The 17757-nt window shown below is 35.5% G+C and overlaps 2 protein-coding genes across 5 annotated transcripts in view; both read right to left on the bottom strand.

The window, feature by feature from the left end:
* The window catches only part of wwox (WW domain containing oxidoreductase), a 194695-nt gene extending 185170 nt beyond the window's left edge, over positions 1-9525 (bottom strand). For both annotated transcript variants that reach the window (XM_052544133.1, XM_052544134.1), the window contains exons 1-4: positions 9297-9525; positions 9058-9122; positions 8775-8832; positions 6497-6666 (exon numbers count right to left, since the gene is read on the bottom strand). In XM_052544133.1, the coding sequence (XP_052400093.1) occupies positions 6497-6666; positions 8775-8832; positions 9058-9122; positions 9297-9403 (400 nt within the window). In that variant the 5' untranslated portion in view covers positions 9404-9525. The remainder of the gene's footprint in view (positions 1-6496; positions 6667-8774; positions 8833-9057; positions 9123-9296) is intronic.
* Positions 9526-12072: 2547 nt separating this feature from the next.
* Positions 12073-17327, bottom strand: hprt1l (hypoxanthine phosphoribosyltransferase 1, like). 3 transcript variants are annotated; one of them, XM_052544156.1, is made up of 9 exons: positions 17054-17327; positions 15855-15961; positions 15459-15717; positions 14887-14952; positions 14343-14360; positions 14163-14245; positions 13943-13989; positions 12837-12913; positions 12073-12710 (listed from the first exon to the last, which is right to left on the bottom strand). In XM_052544156.1, the coding sequence occupies exons 1-9, from the start codon at positions 17069-17071 to the stop codon at positions 12663-12665; spliced, it is 723 nt and encodes a 240-aa protein (XP_052400116.1). In that variant the 5' UTR covers positions 17072-17327; the 3' UTR covers positions 12073-12662. The 3 variants fall into 3 exon arrangements, with proteins under 3 accessions (XP_052400116.1, XP_052400118.1, XP_052400117.1); XM_052544158.1 differs by having other exon boundaries at positions 16978-17326; XM_052544157.1 differs by having other exon boundaries at positions 15459-15642; positions 17054-17321.
* Between the last annotated feature and the right edge of the window lie 430 nt (positions 17328-17757).

Raw genomic sequence — 17757 nt, 5'->3', positions numbered from 1 at the left:
CATATCATTCTTTTCCTAGCTTGTAAAAACAAGGTAACTTAAAAATATGAACATTTTCAATTGTTAGATAGATAATTAAATAAATATATTTCATACAAAGACTACATTTTCTGATTATTTGGTAAATGTGCTTAATTTGTTCATTAACAAATGAAACAACCTTTCATATTATCTTTGGTTCATTCGAAAGTGCTACACATATCATGACTCCATAGAGGCCAATCAGAATATAATTCATGCTAAATGTTCAGTTATGCAAAGATTTTGGACCAATGAGATTTCAAAGTGGAAGGGGCTATATATATTATTTACTGTTAAAATATGCAAATATGCAAATCAGATTTGCTGTTCATTTGATGCACAAGGGTGCTTAATTTAGAGGTCTGAATCAATTTATTTGCAGTTATGCTGAACAAATTTGCCTCAATCTACCAAGATCACCGCAAACCATCTACTTCACGCTTTATCTAAAGAAGGCAAACCCACGGATTCGTTATTCGCTTTCTACTTTAAGCTAAGACAGAGAGAGACACCCAGCGACACGACCCTGGATAGAGGCCACAGAAACACAGTCTTACAGCCATCAAAATTCAATTAAACTGGAAATTCATAGCGGGCATGGCATTTATCAATGCACATAAAACTGAAGATTTCCCGTCAGTACGGCTTGTTATTCATCCCCTGTGCCACCTTATGCACTCCATTTCCTGTTCTGACACTGAGATTTCTGCAAAACAAAACAAGGATACGAGTTCACAGCACGCTCTTAGAGGGGGACAAAATGTGTCTTGGTTTAGACCAGATTTTTCAACCCACGTTATATAATGCTGAGAATAGTATTACTTGGGAAAAACAGAAACCACTTGATAGTGAGAAATTTAAGTAGTGTGGGGAAGTCAAATGTTTCGAAGTATTAAAAAAAAAGGGATTATTATTATTATTATTATTACCTTTTGTACAACCAGTTTTATTTTAGTATCAGTACAGTATTTATATAATTTGATAGTATTTAATTAGCTTTTATTTTATATATATATATATATATATATATATATATATATATATATATATTTTTTTTTTTTTTTTTTTTTAGTTTAAGAAATCTTAGAACTTATTAGTAGTAATATTATTTTTATACTTTAGTTTTTATTTAATTTTATTTTTATGTAAATGCTTTTTAATGTAACATTTATATTAATTTTTTTTTCTGCTTTATTTCAAAAACAAATCAAAAAATATATTTTTATTTTAATTAACAATAACAAAACTGGGTACAACAGGGAAGGGAAGGTTTATTGTTAATATTTATCATTTTTTGTCATAAAAAAAAGAACCTTTCAACAATATAAGCAATGATTGATGACATTAATCAGTTTTCTAAACACACATAAAAAAATGAATTGAATGTTTTTTCTTTATCTTTTAGGGTTAAAGGACGAAACTTTAGTTTTAAACATTCAAACGTTCAGTTTCCTGAACACTCCCCCCTTCTGCCACTGGCTAGAAAAAAAAAAAAAAAAAAGATAACCCCGCCCCAAACTCGCGTTATTGGTTGAGGAAGTGTTGCTGTGTTTGGCTGGTCAGCAATCTGAAACAAACAAAGCAACGCTTTGAAAGCACATCAAAGCCACACCGTTTACACTTCTCAGAGAAATAGCTTATTTAACCATATTTAAATAAAAGTAAAAAATACACACTATACCTTTAAATGTTTTCTTTGTCTAGCTTGAAACCATTCTCACTGTATTACGGGGCAGAGCACAAAAGAAGTGTTGGCTCTAATGAATAACAGTGGTTTACCTGCCTCATCCATAAGAGCCGATGAACTGAAAATAGGAACAGAATAAATATAGAAGCCTGTAAATGTACACATGCATCCACGTCTGCGGCGCTGTGACTCAGAAAGACAAACAGAGGCAGGTTAGAGCACAGTGACCGCCACACAGCATCCATCACAGACTCCAGCGCTACACCTGCTCCACAGAAATAACCGCACGCTACACCGACTCCGGCCCCACCAGGGACATCAGGATCCACATACATGACGGATCATTTATTTGTGTCTTTAAGCAAGAATAAAATGGTTCTTATTGAGAGAAGAGAGAAAGAAAAAAGAAAACCTGGGACAATGTGGGAGGTCTATATAAGAGGTGAATCTCGCAAGGTCATTATGCAGATTTCCATGCAGTAAAAATATAAAATATATACAGTACAGACCAAAAGATTGGAAACAGTACTATTTTTTATGTTTTTGAAAGAAGTTTCTTCTGCTCATCAAGCCTGCATTTATTTGTAATATTGTGAGATATTATTACAATTTAAAATAATTGTCTTTAAATGTATTATACTTTAAATTATCATTTATTTCTGTGATGCAAAGCTGAATTTTTAGGATCATTATCACATGATCCTTTAGAAATCATTCTAATATGATGATTCATTATCAAAGCTGGAAACAGTTCTGCTGCTTAATATTTTTTCAGAACATGTGATACTTTTTATGATACTTTGATGAATAAAAAGTAAAAAAAAAAAAAAAGTATTTTTTTCTTCTTTTTTTTTTTAATAAAATCAATATTTTATTCAGTGCTTTTATTAATAAATGCAGGTATTTTTACCCTTTTATTGATCAAATATATTAGACAGCAGAACTGTTTCCAACACTTATAATAAATCAGAATATTAGAATGATTTCTAAATGATCATGTGATCGACTGATGTTACATGTGACACTGAAGGCTGGAGGAATGATGCTGAAAATTCAGCTGTGCATCACAGGAATAAATGATTTTTTTAAGTATATTAAAATAGAAAACTATTATTTTAAGTTGTAATAATATTTCACAATATTACATGTTTTTCTGTATTTTTGATCAAATAAATGCAGGCTTGATGAGCAGAAGAAACTTCTTTCAAAAACATTAAAAATAGTAATGTTTCCAAACTTTTGGTCTGTACTGTATATATATAAAAAGTGTGATGCACTGGTTAACATGCAGAATGTAATACTTTTATATAAAAAATACATAAATAACATGTGATTCATGCATTTTCCTCAAAAAATGGCACATAATGAATTATTAAAATAACTGGTTGTCCACTGTGTGAAGAATTTCTGGCCATAATGTGTCACAGTTTACTTTATTTTTCTATACTCACTTATATAAATGAACTAGTTAAAAAAAAAAAAAACGGTTCTATATGGTGTCTGAATAATTTTATGCTTTGTATACTGTATATACACATACACATACACACACACACACACACACACACACAGTTAATAATGAAATACTTAAAGAAGTATTTTACAATACAATACTCAATCGTTGTGACTCAGCAGCACTATTTTGTGGCCCGATCTTGCTGAATCCAGTGGTTTGGTGTGTGGAAACAGCAGGTCTCAGGTCAGACGCTGTCGAGTGTGCTGTGACGGGACGCTTCAGTGAAGTGAACGGCGCTTGAGACGCTAAATAACTTTTAGTTGGTTCAATAGAGGAGAATTAAGGAAAGCTAATGGGAATGAATGGGAGGCATCAGCCGGGGTCAAACACGCACCGCTGGATCAATGCACGGGTGCAGGTGTACCACGCCACAAACGGAGAACACGCTAACGAGAGAGAGAGAGAGAGAGAGAGAGAGAGAGAGAGAGAGAGAGAGAGAGAGAGACAGAGAGAGAGAGAGCTGGTTACCCAGAGAGAGAAGAGTGTGTGCTCTCTGTCAGACAGGAGAGATCGAGACAGAGACGCACTTCCTCCTGCACTGTCACAAATACACCTCCATAAGAGACCTCTACTTCAACAAATTCACACATTTAATACAGAACTTTACAGCAATTAGTGAAACAGAACAATTAAAGATAATATTAGGAGAGGGACACACAGCAGCACTGGCTGCGAGATACGTGCCACAGCCTGAGAGACAGCAGGTGAACGTGTGTGTGTGTGTGTGTGTGAGAGAGAGAGAGAGAGAGAGAGAGAGAGAGAGAGCAGATGAACGTGTGTGTGTGTGTGTGTGTGAGAGAGAGAGAGAGAGAGAGCAGGTGAATGTGTGTGTGTGTGTGTGTGTGTGTGTGTGTGTGTGTGTGTGTGAGAGAGAGAGAGCAGGTGAACGTGTGTGTGTGTGTGTGCGTGTGTGAGAGAGAGAGAGAGAGAGAGAGAGAGAGAGCAGGTGAACGTGCGTGTGTGTGTGTGTGTGTGTGTGTGTGCGTGCGTCCGTGTGTGTGTCTGACCCTACTGTCCACCACAGTGACCCTTAGTATGTTTGTGTATTTCTATGTAAGTTAAAGACTGTGGAATCGAATGTTCACACAAATGATATCATTTGTTACAGTTTATTATTATAAGAGGTTATAATAAGCAGTTCCATTACAGTGATGTTCATTTTTATTTTATTTTTTGTATTTTTTTATTATATTTTTTTCTATACATGTACATTAAGCTTTGGCAATATTGTATAATTTACATTCATGCCATGAAGCAATATTGAACTGAACTGAATTGAATTGAGAGAGAGAGAGACACAGAGAGAGAGACACACAGAGAGAGAGAGTCACAGAGAGAGAGAGAGAGAGAGAGTCTAATGAAATCCAGGACGAGTGCGACTCTAATAAATGAATAATAACACCTCTACTCTAATAACCATATAATGGGTTTGTTCTTTAGACCAATATTACTGCCACACTATTCAAACAGGAAAGTGTTTGTTTTAAATGTACATGACAAAATTATTACAATAAATAAAGCCGCTAATTCATACGATTGATATTAGAACAAGTGTCTTACAGGTACAACTATTGTTCGGTGATATGCGGCTAAACATGATAATAAATCTACAGCATTTATGAACTTTAATAACTATAATAAAACTCTTATCAGTTTGCGTCACAGACATTTCTCTGCAAGCGAACATAAATAATCCACAGATATATTCAACAAGAAGAGGCTATTAGGTGCAAATACCTACAATTATCTAAAACAAATTCAATAAAATAAACTTTTTTTATTATTATTATTATTATTATTATTATTATTATTATTATTATTATATATAATAGAATATTAATAATTGTATATTTGCAAATGTTCCCTCCTGCCATCTAACTACTGTACTAATTGTAATATATTAACCAAATGATCTAACATATGTCATACAATGATTATTATGTATGACTCTGTTCAGCATCATAATAAAACCAGTCTGTCTGGCTCCTGTTATCTCCTGTTATCTCCTGCAGACACCACACACAGAGCTCCCCTGCCCTCTAGTGTTCAAGCACACCCCTCAGAATTCAGCGACATATGATTGTCATATATTTCAATATGTATTTAATATTTAGATTTTACATACACTTTAAGCAAGATGTGTTAATATTTATGTTAATCATGCAGTCAAAAGTCATATTATGATAACAATATTTAATAACTGAATAACATTACGGTTGTAGATTAGAGATTAGATAGTAAATAATAAATAGTAGATTGAGACTGCAAGTTCAATAGTTAAAAATGTATATAATATATAATATATGAACGACTTCGAATTCAATTAAAACTACATTACTGCATATTTTCCCATATTCTTCTTTGTCAAACTTCTCGGGTTTTCTCTGATTACAAAAGTTTGGGGGAAATAAGTGTATTATGCTTAACCAGGCTGAAGTTATTGGAGCAAAAATACAAACAAAAAAAAATATTGTTAAATAAATATAGAACTATCAAAAATATTAGATTTTTTAAAAAAAAGCATAAATTAAAAGAAATGTTGACTTGGCAACTAACTGATAAAGTATTAAAATTAGTAATATATTTTAATATTTTTTAAAAAGTAGATGTATATGAACAATACTAAAATAACCATTTAAATGAACGGTTTTCTATGTTAACAAACTGTAAAATGTAATTTATTTGTCCATTCAAAGCTGAATTTTCAGATCCTTCAGAAATCAGTCTAATATTCTGCTGCTCGAGAAACATTTCTGACTATTATTAAAGTTGAAAACAGATCTATTTCTCATGAACAGAAAGCTAAAAACACGTGCAATCCTGAAACAGCAATGTAAAAATGTCTTTAATGTCACTTTTTGTCAATTTAATGCAGCCTTACTGAATAAAAGTGTTGCTTGAAATTTGGATAAAAGTCAGTATTTCCATAGATGTGAGGAACCTTTATCATAGTGCTGTTGGATTATTAATTGTCTTAATTACTGGAACAATAATGCCAAGTGTCTTTATTAAGAGACCAATCATCTATTTTTAACCCATCAACATCTAATAATTTAAAGGTTAATGTTGAATGATGGTTCTTCGAGAACACATACGTATAATCCTGTAGTGCCACCTACTGGACACACTGCAATACAGCTCCTGCAGTGTAATCCAACTGATTATGCTTTTATGCATTTATCTGATTATGCTATTATCAAGCTGAGTTGCTTAGTAAGTATCACACTGCCTCGACTGTGCATCGACACAAATGGCAGAGTTGTGGGACTCACCGATGCCAGAGTTTGCTCCAGTTATCACCACCACCTTCTCAGACAGGTCACGGTCATGCAGGACCTCCAGAGCCGTGGTGTTCCCATCGTAGCGTTTGGGCTTCACCTGCATGTCCTCTATGGTGAAGGCCTGCCGAGGGTCAAAATATGTGGTGCGTTTGTTGATGTGACTGATGGGAAGAAGAGAATAGAGAAACATTACTAACCAGATGAGCTGAACAGCAGAGAATCCATAAGACACATTAAAACACACACACACACACACAAACAGACACTCAGATGGCCACTTTATTAGCTACACCTTGCTAGTATTTGGTTGGACCCCCTTTTTCCTTCAGAACTGCATTAATTCTTCATGGCGTAGATTCATCAAGGTGTTGGAAACATTCCTCACAGATTTTGGTCCATATTGACATGACACCATCACAGTTTCTGGAGATTTGAGCAGCACATCCATGATGTGAATCTCCCGTTCCAGCACATCCCAAAGATATATATACAAAATGTTATAATAAAACAGAAACAGCATCCCTGAATGAGACCTGAATATCTCTGACTGCCCAGGTGTGATGGATCTGATGTTTTCTAGATTAACTTCTATTAAAGTTTAATTATCATTATAAGTTAGGGGATGTAGCCCCTATTGTTCCCGTTGGTTTTCTTATTATTATTCCTCCCCACTGCCCTATGAGCATCGTTTAGTAGGAGAATGGTGAAATTTGGCACACTTGTAGTTGATTGTCATGAATAGTGACCTGACCAAATTTGGGGTCGCCCTTTTGAAAAGTATAGCGTTACATTTTTTTTTTGCTACTCCTCCTTGAAAATTCGTCCAATTCTAAAATAAATTGGCTCAGATGATCTTTGGAGCCACACAGAATTGACTGAACAGATTTTTGTCATGATTTTTGTTTGATTTTAGATCATTTTTATTAAAATGTTATGACGTCACAAACTTCTGGAAGTTGACCTGGAATTGATTCAGAGGTTGTGTCTCGGCCAAGCTTTGATCAATTGAAATGAAACTCTGTATGCTACAACAACACCACGATCTGAGGGTCTATGCCAAAGTTGGGAACAGCGGATGACCATTTTGTATATCTTCAACTTCAGGCAGATCGGCATCTTCCTATCGCAAAGCACGCCAAATCACTTGCCGCCAATAGAGCAATGCAGCATTCATGTGTGCCCGGGCATCAGGCAGCAACTAGCCATCTGCGGAGATCAGAGAGCCGCGATATTTGAATTTGGCCCTTTTCTTCTCGGCGTGGCCATTTAAAACCAGTGGATCCATCTGTCTGCGAGCCAGCTTCCAGGTCCTCGGTCTCGGTGGAGCTGGGCCGCATGCCGTTCGCATCGAGTGGGTCCGACTATTGTTGCGTTTCATGTTGGAGCTGCAGGCAGACATCGTCGGCGAACAACAATGTCCAAGGGTGTGGATCAGGCCCGCAGTCATCGCGTCCATGCATGTGATGAAGAGCAGGGGTGGAAGGGCAGATCCTTGGTGGACGCCGACACAGATATCGAATGGTGGCTACAGTATGTGCCGGCGGTGCAGCGGACGACGCTGGTGGTGCCAGTGGTAGATCATCCTCACCCCGTCGACGTAGGCCACAGGCGACCAAGGGACCAAAACGAGTGACAGATCGGGTTGTACGGGATATAATCAAATGCCTTCTCCAAATTGAGGAAGGCAAGGTGGACAGTCTTGTTATTTTCGCTCGACGAGGAAACTCAGTGCCCAGAGGGCATCCGTCGTACTACAGCCACTGATGAGATCAAGATAATGCAACAGGAAAATTGTATATCCCTAATTAAAAGTTTTTAAAATTGTGCGTAATGTTTATTTTTGATTCCTTGATTTTTTTTTTTATCAACTCATGGAACACTTGAAATGTGGCCCCATGTGGCTGCTTGCAGTATTATTATTATTATTATTAAATAGGTGTAGTATTTATCACTGTAATATCTCTGCATGTATCTGCCTGTGTAGAAGAATAATTTTCCACTAAGAAAATATTGCAATTATTTATTGTGTATATCTGCTAGATTTATTAAATGCATTATTTCATTTTACATTTAAATTACATTTATTTTACATTTAAATGTATTATTAATTAGCCCAATAGCTAGGAGACAAATACAAAAAGCTCACATTATGACTTAATGGAAGCTATAATACATCATATATTGTAATTCATTGCAGCAGAATATACTTCCTTCAAACACGGTCCATAAAGTGAAATTATGATGAGAACAACATATTCACTGAACTCACTCAATATAGAAGATTTGGCCTTTATCGTCGGTCTCCTGCTCCCATCCATATGGCAAAGCTAAAAAAAAATAATAATAATAAATAAATAAAAATACATTCTGCAATTTTCTTAATCATTTACTTTTTCTTCATCCCTGCTTATCAAAAGTCAATCTCTTCACAAAGCTCTGCACACTTCATTCATGTTTCTCAATCATATTGAGATCAATTTCAATCGATAAGTGTGATTAAATAATGAATATCACTGTGAAGGCTCTGCAGACATTATTAATAGTCATCATACCTCCAGCACAGCGTTTCTTCTTCCCAGTTTTGGGATGCTCCCACTGAGTCTTCATTTCCTCGTGGCTGAAATTAATTACGATACTCGATTACCAAAGTCATGTGTTAATCAATCTATAAATCACATCAGAAATACTATGGGGCTGCTATACACTCCCATTTCTTGCATTAATAGCACAGATGTAAAGTGTAAATGCACGTTCATCTCAGGTGTGTGTGTGTTGTGTGTCAAACACTCACTAGGCATAATAAACCCATCCGTCTTTGGTTGATCTCTCCTCCCAGCCGGGAGGAAGCTCGTCTTCACTGTCTGTGTCATCCATTCCGGCGTATTTAAGAGCTGCCATCGCGGACTGACTGTTTTCAAAGAAAATAACTCATTCAACTTCTCAGTGAAATTTATCTTACAGCAGATTCGTTACAATAGCCCTGCCGAGCCACTTCCGCAATCATAACATGACGTCACGCAGAGTCGGCGTATGAGAACGGCGCTTGAATGACAAGGGGTTCTGAAATGGGCGGGGCTTAACAGCCTGGTCATGTGCGACGGTCCAAATTAAAACTTTTCTATTTTATCTTCTGACAGATATCAAAGTTTTTTTAGTGTTGTGTGTCAGCAGCTCATATTAATCATATGTATTATTATTAATCTCTGCAAAAGAAAATCAAATCTAAATCAAGCCTTCTCTCTCTCTCTCTCTCGCTCTCTCTCTCTCTCTCTCTTTCTCACACACACTCTCTCTCTTTCTCTCTCTCACACACACACACACAAACACGCTCACACTGTCTCTATATATATTTTTTTAACTCAAATGGCTAAAGATTATTCACTTCTCCTAAAATTTCAGATCTACTGAATATGTGTGGCGTTTTCGACATATATATTAAGTCTTTTCATAGATTTTAGTCTTTGTGTAACAGGATGTTGTCACGTGGTATCTGTTGCTTTTTTCAGCGCTGTTTAGAATGAACCAACCAGGATTTTGCGATTGCATTTTTTTTATGGATATTTTATAGTTTTTCTCAGGGGCCGGTTATCGTTACGTAGCTTATTACATCCGAGATCAAAAGTCATATTAAAGATGATATCATCGCGCTAATCAGGATGTGGCTAATTCGGTTCTTCTAACGCACATGTTGTTTATGATTATTTGGCTGGATTGAGTGTTCTGAAATAATTGCGCGTTTCTCGTGTTCACCGTCGGATGAATGTACCGTTACTCGAAACCACTATCAGCAGTGCATGCAACGTAATGACATAATATAATTAAAAAAGACACCTGACAAATTTCTAGACTTTTATAATGAAACAGCCAAGCGAACAAAACTAAATAAAAGTTATAATAGATAAATTAAAAGTTCAGTTTTTATTTTATTTTTTACATTCCCAAATATTTAGATTCGAGATTTATATTATTTGTACCATCTTTAGATTTTGATTTTAATGTAGTAATTAGCTATTCATTTAATTTTATATTTGGACAGATTTGTTACGTGACAACCATAGACTGGTGACAACATTAATGAAAGTTTATTTAGGGTCCAACAAGCCACTCCCACAATATCCGTCATCACTCAAATTAATACACAACTCTACATTATCTGTGTGTAAGACTCTAATACAATTAAGAAGTGATAATTTTATGACGAATAAATATTTCAGTCTCTATAGAATGCTATTATGGACTACCCAACATTATCTTTAAATTATTCTTTTTAATTGTTATTGTTTTACATTATTGTCCCTGGTTAAAAAGATCTAATTCTGTTTACATGAAATAAGATGCTCCGGAGCAGGTTTAAGTTAACGGACCTGTTGCTATGGTAGCAACTCCGGGATGGGCTTCGAAGAACCGAATGATCCAAGATCATGACGACTCTGGGATAAATCGTTGTAATTTTTTAGATTTAAACAAAAATACGTAATTTTCAAACTTTAAGTCCTTCTAACCTTCTGATATTTGAAAAGTGTCAATAAAGGATTTTTTGAAGTAACATATTGGCGCCCAACAACGATTCAAACAAGCCTTCGAGTTGCTCCTAACGGTCAGCTGAGGGTGAGTAGGAGAAACACACACATATACAGAGGTGGAAAAGTACTCAAAAATTGTACTCAAGTGAAAGTACAAGTATCTGGTCAAAATTATACTTGAGTAAAAGTAAAAAAGTATTAAAGAAGTAGTAGTACTTTTTTCTGACAGACAATACCGAAGAATATTTAAACGGAGAATGAAAAAAATGCAATGGCACAACATGTATATTTAGTTAAACAACAATAATTAAAATGAAACCCATCTCCGGATTAAAGGAAACTCCATTATTTCCACCATAATGCCATCATATATGACTTTTATTTATCAGGTGAACACAAACTAAGAGTTTTAGTGAAAAAAAATCTCTGTATAATGCAAGTGTATGGGACATCCAAAAATGACACTTCAAAAACTATACACAAAGAGACTATGACAGTAACTCATGCAACCCCTGTTAATGAATCACTGTCTTCTTAAGTAAAACGACAGGCATAATAAGAAAAATACAAATACCAATATTTTAATCTTGACCGTAATGTTCCCTTCGTGTGGTTTCTGAAGTGGTCCTGACCCCTTGCATTATATGGACTACAAATCTTTGCTTGTGTTCATGTGAAGAAAGAAAGTCTCAGTAAATGGTTTTGGGTGAACTATCCCTTAGAAGATGTGATGGAGGGGCTAGAAATATATTCCAGACCGAATACAAGAATGTGTTGAAATAATTAATTAATACTTCCTCAGATGTGATGGTGAACTTTTGAAGCCAGACATTTACCTGATGAAAGTCCTAATTGAAATTAAACAACGATCATTAGTTCTAACGTCAGCCACACATTTGAGCTGTTTACCATGTTTAATGTGCATAAGATAAAATAAAAATATAATGTACTTTTCAAGATATACATATTTGAGCTATTTTTGCACAATGATGGCCATAAACTTTTTTCAATACATTTTGACATGAAAATCGAGAAGAAAAAAAATAATTGTATGCTGCTTTTATTGCTTTTTTCTTTGGAGAAACATTTATTTCTCTTTCGTAACAGCTTGTCAGTTTCCATAGTTTTGGTGGTAGTAAACATAAAAATATTACATACACAATCATCTATTGGATTTACTGTTCTCAAAACAACCAGGACAAAAAATAAAATAGCATTGCCAGTGATACTTTATTGTAAGCAAAAAAAAACCTAAATTTCAATAACTCAGTGTGTGGATAATCTGGAGACAATATATTAATAACAATAACCAGCTAACAGTGATCAACTCTGCTGTCTCTGAGCTCTAGATCCAAACTTGTATTAGCCAACATAAAATCAATTTAGCTAAGGCCTCAGTCCAAACAATCCACAAAGAGGCCACTCCCAGTAACGACCATTCAAATTAGATTCAAGACTCGCTCTCATTCACTGCAACACTAAACTGTGATCACTGATCTTTGGGAATCCATGTTTCAGGAGCTCATTATTCATTCCAGATGGCATGTAGAAAAATTATTTTATAATAACATAAAAATAATAATAATAATTCACAGTGATCTTTGTCTTCATGCATCCAGGACGTGGGTGTCATATCATACTTTATATTTCTCTTTCGCTCTGTCATTTAATATACAGATATGCTGAAAGATATAAAGAAAAAGAGAAGGTGTAAATACATAATTCAGATCATCATATACAAAACATGCACCAAGCACATATACACCAAGTTATGCCAAGTTATAATCAGAAAAGAACAGGACACTTACACTCAAATCCCTGAAATATTCATTGTAGTCTAAAGCATATCCCACCAGGAATTTATCAGGAACTTCAAATCCAATATCTGAAAACACAGAAAACACACACACAATACCAGGAGAACAATACTATTATTATTTTTTTTGTAGAAAGAAAGCTTTTATGCATTGTTTATTACAATTAAACGGATTCCCCAAAAATTATTAATATTACATTAATCAATGTTATAATTATGTAATATTATTTTCATTGCAATTATGAACATACCAAAAATATTGTATATAATTATAATCGAGATATCCAGGTAACATCTCTAATAAGTTTTCCGCCAACATGAACTAATTCAGTTTAAATATTCATTCCTTTTGTTTAGTGCACAAGTCCAAACTGTTTACATTATTTTCATAATAATTAAGCACATTCCAAAAAAACATGATTAAAAAATAAATTAATATTTAATAAATGTTCTAATTATGTAATATTATTTTCATGAAGATTAAGCACATTCCCAAAAATTGTGTGAAAATAAAATTATATAATTATTATCAGCTTATTTTTTTTATTTTTATTTTTAGGGGGGGGGGGTTGTTATACTTTGCATAAATAAAGGCCAGAATGTATCCATTATTTTCATGACTATTAAGCACTTTTTTTAATGGATCTAATTACATAATATAGTACTCAATATTATCATAAGAAAATCTAACTAGAAAAAAAAATATTATATAATAATCTAATTAAAGACTCATCTCATTGTAACATCTTCAGTGATGAATTTAATGTATATTTTGGTTGGCTGCATTATTATCTGCACTGGAACAGAGCTGGTGGTCCGCTGTAGAGGACATTACTGTGTCAGTGTTAAACAGAGACTGAGTCTCCATCCTCTTGATAACGGACTCGAAGCACTTTACAGTGGAAGTCAGAGGATCGACAGACGGATAGAAAGAGCTTATCAGCTTTCTGTCTAAAAGCATTGCATAACTACTCTGAACACAGACACATCCAGCTACATGAATGCAGGGGGTTTGATTTCTCTAAGTGATGCGGATTAAGCACAAAATGTTCATAATATCCAATAAAATCCAAAGATGAGCGACATGAAGGAACTCACAGTCTGGACGGTACCCTGAGCTCCTGGGGGTCCGTTTCACAAGTAAACTGAAACCACATGACATTAAATACTGTGAGATATCAAGAATAAAAAGAGCAGCCAGGCCATTTAACCACATATCTTCACAGAAATGTCTCTAAATGCTAAATGTGCTTATCACACAGCGGTTTAAGATACGTTTTAAGAAAAACTGTTCTTCCCAGGGATGCTCCTGGCTTACCTGACGACCTTCACCATTTTAGGACGACATTCATTTAATAGTTTGAGCAGTGTTTCCATAGTTCTGCCTGTCTCTACAATGTCCTTGGGCACAAAAAGAGATTTCGTTACATCATCTGTACCCTACATTTAACACGTGCTGCTTGACATGAACGTATACGGACTCCAAAGTGAACCTCACCTCAACTATGAGCACATTCTGGAGGAAACAGAGAGAAGAGAAATGAACAACATTCAATTAGGTATCGACTACTTGGTTAAATACTTTCATTCAGCAAAGATGCAATAAACTGATCAAAAATGACAGAGAAGAGATTTAAAATAGAACAAAATTCTATTTCAAATAAATGCTTTGAACTTTCTATTCATCAGAGAAACCTGAATTTTTTGTTTCATCATGGCTTGCCAAAAATATGAAGCATGTTTTATGACTGTTTTTCAACATTGATAAGATCAGAAATGTTTCTTAAGCAGCAAATCCACATGTGATTTCTGAAGGATTGTGTGACACTAATGATGCTGAAAATACAGCTTTGATCACCGCAATAAATGACATTTTACAAGATATGTTCAAATAGAAAGCAGTTACACTATCATATAAATCAATACATGCAGCCTTGGTGTGAGCATAAGAGATTTCTTAACATCAGACAGACCTTAAACGTTCTGAATAGAGTAAAATTAGAAAAAAAATAATAATTATGCACAGTTTGGTCAAAACTCACTTTGCCAGTAAGGGCAGATAATTCATCTCCTCCAATAACCTTCACACAGTTTGTCGACTGGTCATTCTGAGGAGGATCAGAGCAGGATTAACACAGAAAATCACAGAAAAGTTGTTTGAAAAAAATCTACAACAATAAAAATACTGTGCAAAACAGCCAACCTGTGTTCCTGTTAAAGCACATATATGAATTATTTGCTAAAAAACTGTAGTCTTGAAGTCATCTCAATCTTTTCTAGGTTGATGAACTTAGTTATACTATATATTACAATTCTGGCCAGTTCCAATAAACCAACGATTACTTTCATGATGTTAATTAAATGATAAACGCTAATAAAATTCTACAGTATTCTGTCCAAAAACACTAAAAACTCAATTAGGTTAATGCTGCTAAAGTTGACATGAAATGTAAATTCAGCCGATCGGTTTTCTGAATGCTAGTTACTGAACTTCTGCATTGCCCTTGTCACTCCTGTAAGGAACATTTCTATAACATGCTCCACTTTTATAGACCGTAATGAAAGCAGACGTCTGTTTCTGAAAGGATTTATGGGTCAGTGTTGTGGCCCTCACCGAGTAGCTCTTCAGCCGGATGAAGTCCACAGTCAGCGGCACAGACTTATCGCTGTTTTGATTCAACGTCTTGATGAAATCCATCAGGTCCGCGAAGAACTTGTACCCTCCTTTCAGAACGCAGAGGGCCACGATATGATGGCCGCCCATGTCCCGAACGATATCTCTGGCCAACCTCTCAGTCCTGCAGAGTGTTTTCACATGAATGCATTCATTAAAGCTGGCTGATGCCATGCCAAAAATGTCAGTCAAGAGATTCCTGGGGAAATTTGTTAAACAAACAAAGGGGAAAGCAGAATTCAAATCACATGCCTCTCGTCCTGCGCTAACATCATTAACTGAACGGGGAACACGAGGGCAACAGCACAACTGTATCGCTTCTGAACATTACCGTACCTGTCTTTAATGAGCCCGCTGGGGATAATGACACTGTCCAGATCCTCCTCGTAGTGTTTCGGCACACAGAACAGACTCAGCTCGTGCCCCTCGCTGTCATCTGCTATCTAAAACAACATTACAAATCTATTCAAGAAACACTGAGACTCCTGATATTTTAAACAGCTACCACTCGAGTTATACACTGTAAAAATGATTTTCTTTGTAGTTATAAATAATAATAAAACAAAATATTGGAGCACGTACGTTTTACAAGAAAATACAATTTCAGTCTTTGTATTTCAAATTTGGAAATTTCTGAGTAAAACAACAAATTTTAAATTAAATCACATTTTTGTCAGTGTGTATGAGTTTAAAAGGTTTCTGAGAGTGTGTGTACATGTATATGTAAAGTGAGTGTTGTTTGTTATTTATTTTGGTGATAAAGATTAAAGGTGTGGTCACATTTGTTATTTTTCGGCGATGGATATTACTATTAAAATTCAGTAATTTTATAGAAATATCCAAGATAATTAATTTCTCACGAGGGTGTTACATTTCCTCAAGCATCAAGTTCAGGGTGACCAGCAGAAAGTGTAGTCTGAATGTGACTTCAGTGTGAGCTGATTCACACACCCCAAAACTAATGATAATAGACTATAGAGCTTTCTTTACCCGCCACATGTCACTAATATCCACACAAAGCTCTGGTTTAGAGAAATGAAATTGCCTTTCACGTGCTTGTTGCACATGACCCAGTCTAAATGCAGCATTACAATATAGCATCGGTCTAGCGTGACAGATGTAACCTTAGTCATTTGTTTTCATTGTATGGACGAGAACAAAACTTCCGTAAAAGAAACCTTTCATCATGTACAATATATATATATATATATAAATGGAATAAACGATTACTGTAAACACCTCACGTTGATCTGACCAATGGCGTCGCCTTGGCAACAACCCCGCTTTCTTTCAGACCGGTTGAGAACGCGATCGAATACGGTTCGCTTTAAACTAAATCACTGTGTGCGTTAATTTCTATTTTCGTCACAGATCAGTCCAAACGTGCGGTCTGGAAAATAAAGCTAATGAATCGTATGAATAATTGAGGAGTTTGTGTGCATATGGTGCCGAGCCACACCTCATGAACCTGTCGACACGCGAAGAGTCTCCATCCGACGCGCGTCTCGTTCAGCGCGCGAGCGAGCGTCTCTTACCTCCAGATACGCGGCCATTTCTGCTGTTTGTGCTTCAGGCCGGTGTCGGTGTCGGTGGACTCAGCTCATGCCGCCGGCGTCTGTCTGCGGGAGGAGAACAGCTCGGTCTGCGTGCGTCCGGGTGAAGCGCGCGTGTGCTGTGCGTGAAGTCAACGCGACGCTTCCTAAACCCTGACGTCACAATCCATTTACCCACTAATCTGATTGAGCCGTGTTCCCCTGCGCTTTAACCGCAGAGAGTCAATATCAGCAGACAGCAGTGTGATGCGACTCTGTGTCACTGACAAATAGTTTTATTTTTATATAATATTGGAAACATACCAGAATGCATTATCCGACCCACACAGTGCTGGCTAGATTAGATTAGGCTACTTCCAAACTGTAGTCCGTCACAAATTAAGTCAAAAAAAAAAACTTTTTCATACTATTATTTACATCTCGAGTCTGAATGAACAATATACTGAAAGACTAATTTTAAGTAAAAAAAACCTCACACACTTAAGAAATAAACACTTTATGTCAAGATAGGGTTTAAAATGGCATGAAATGATCAGATGGGTGAAATAAAAAGAGTGGCCTAAATCTATCTGTGATCAGTATTTACCTTAGTTTTAATGACTGATGATCCGAAATATTCAAAAATAGGTCAAAGTTCACTATTTAAGATAATAGCTGAACATAAGTTCACAAATAAAACATGGTTT

Source organism: Carassius gibelio, chromosome A25, assembly GCF_023724105.1.
Source record: "Carassius gibelio isolate Cgi1373 ecotype wild population from Czech Republic chromosome A25, carGib1.2-hapl.c, whole genome shotgun sequence".
Classification (NCBI taxonomy): domain Eukaryota; kingdom Metazoa; phylum Chordata; class Actinopteri; order Cypriniformes; family Cyprinidae; genus Carassius; species Carassius gibelio.
Note: the sequence above shows the minus strand (reverse complement) of the source record. Positions and strands in the feature narration are given on the sequence as shown.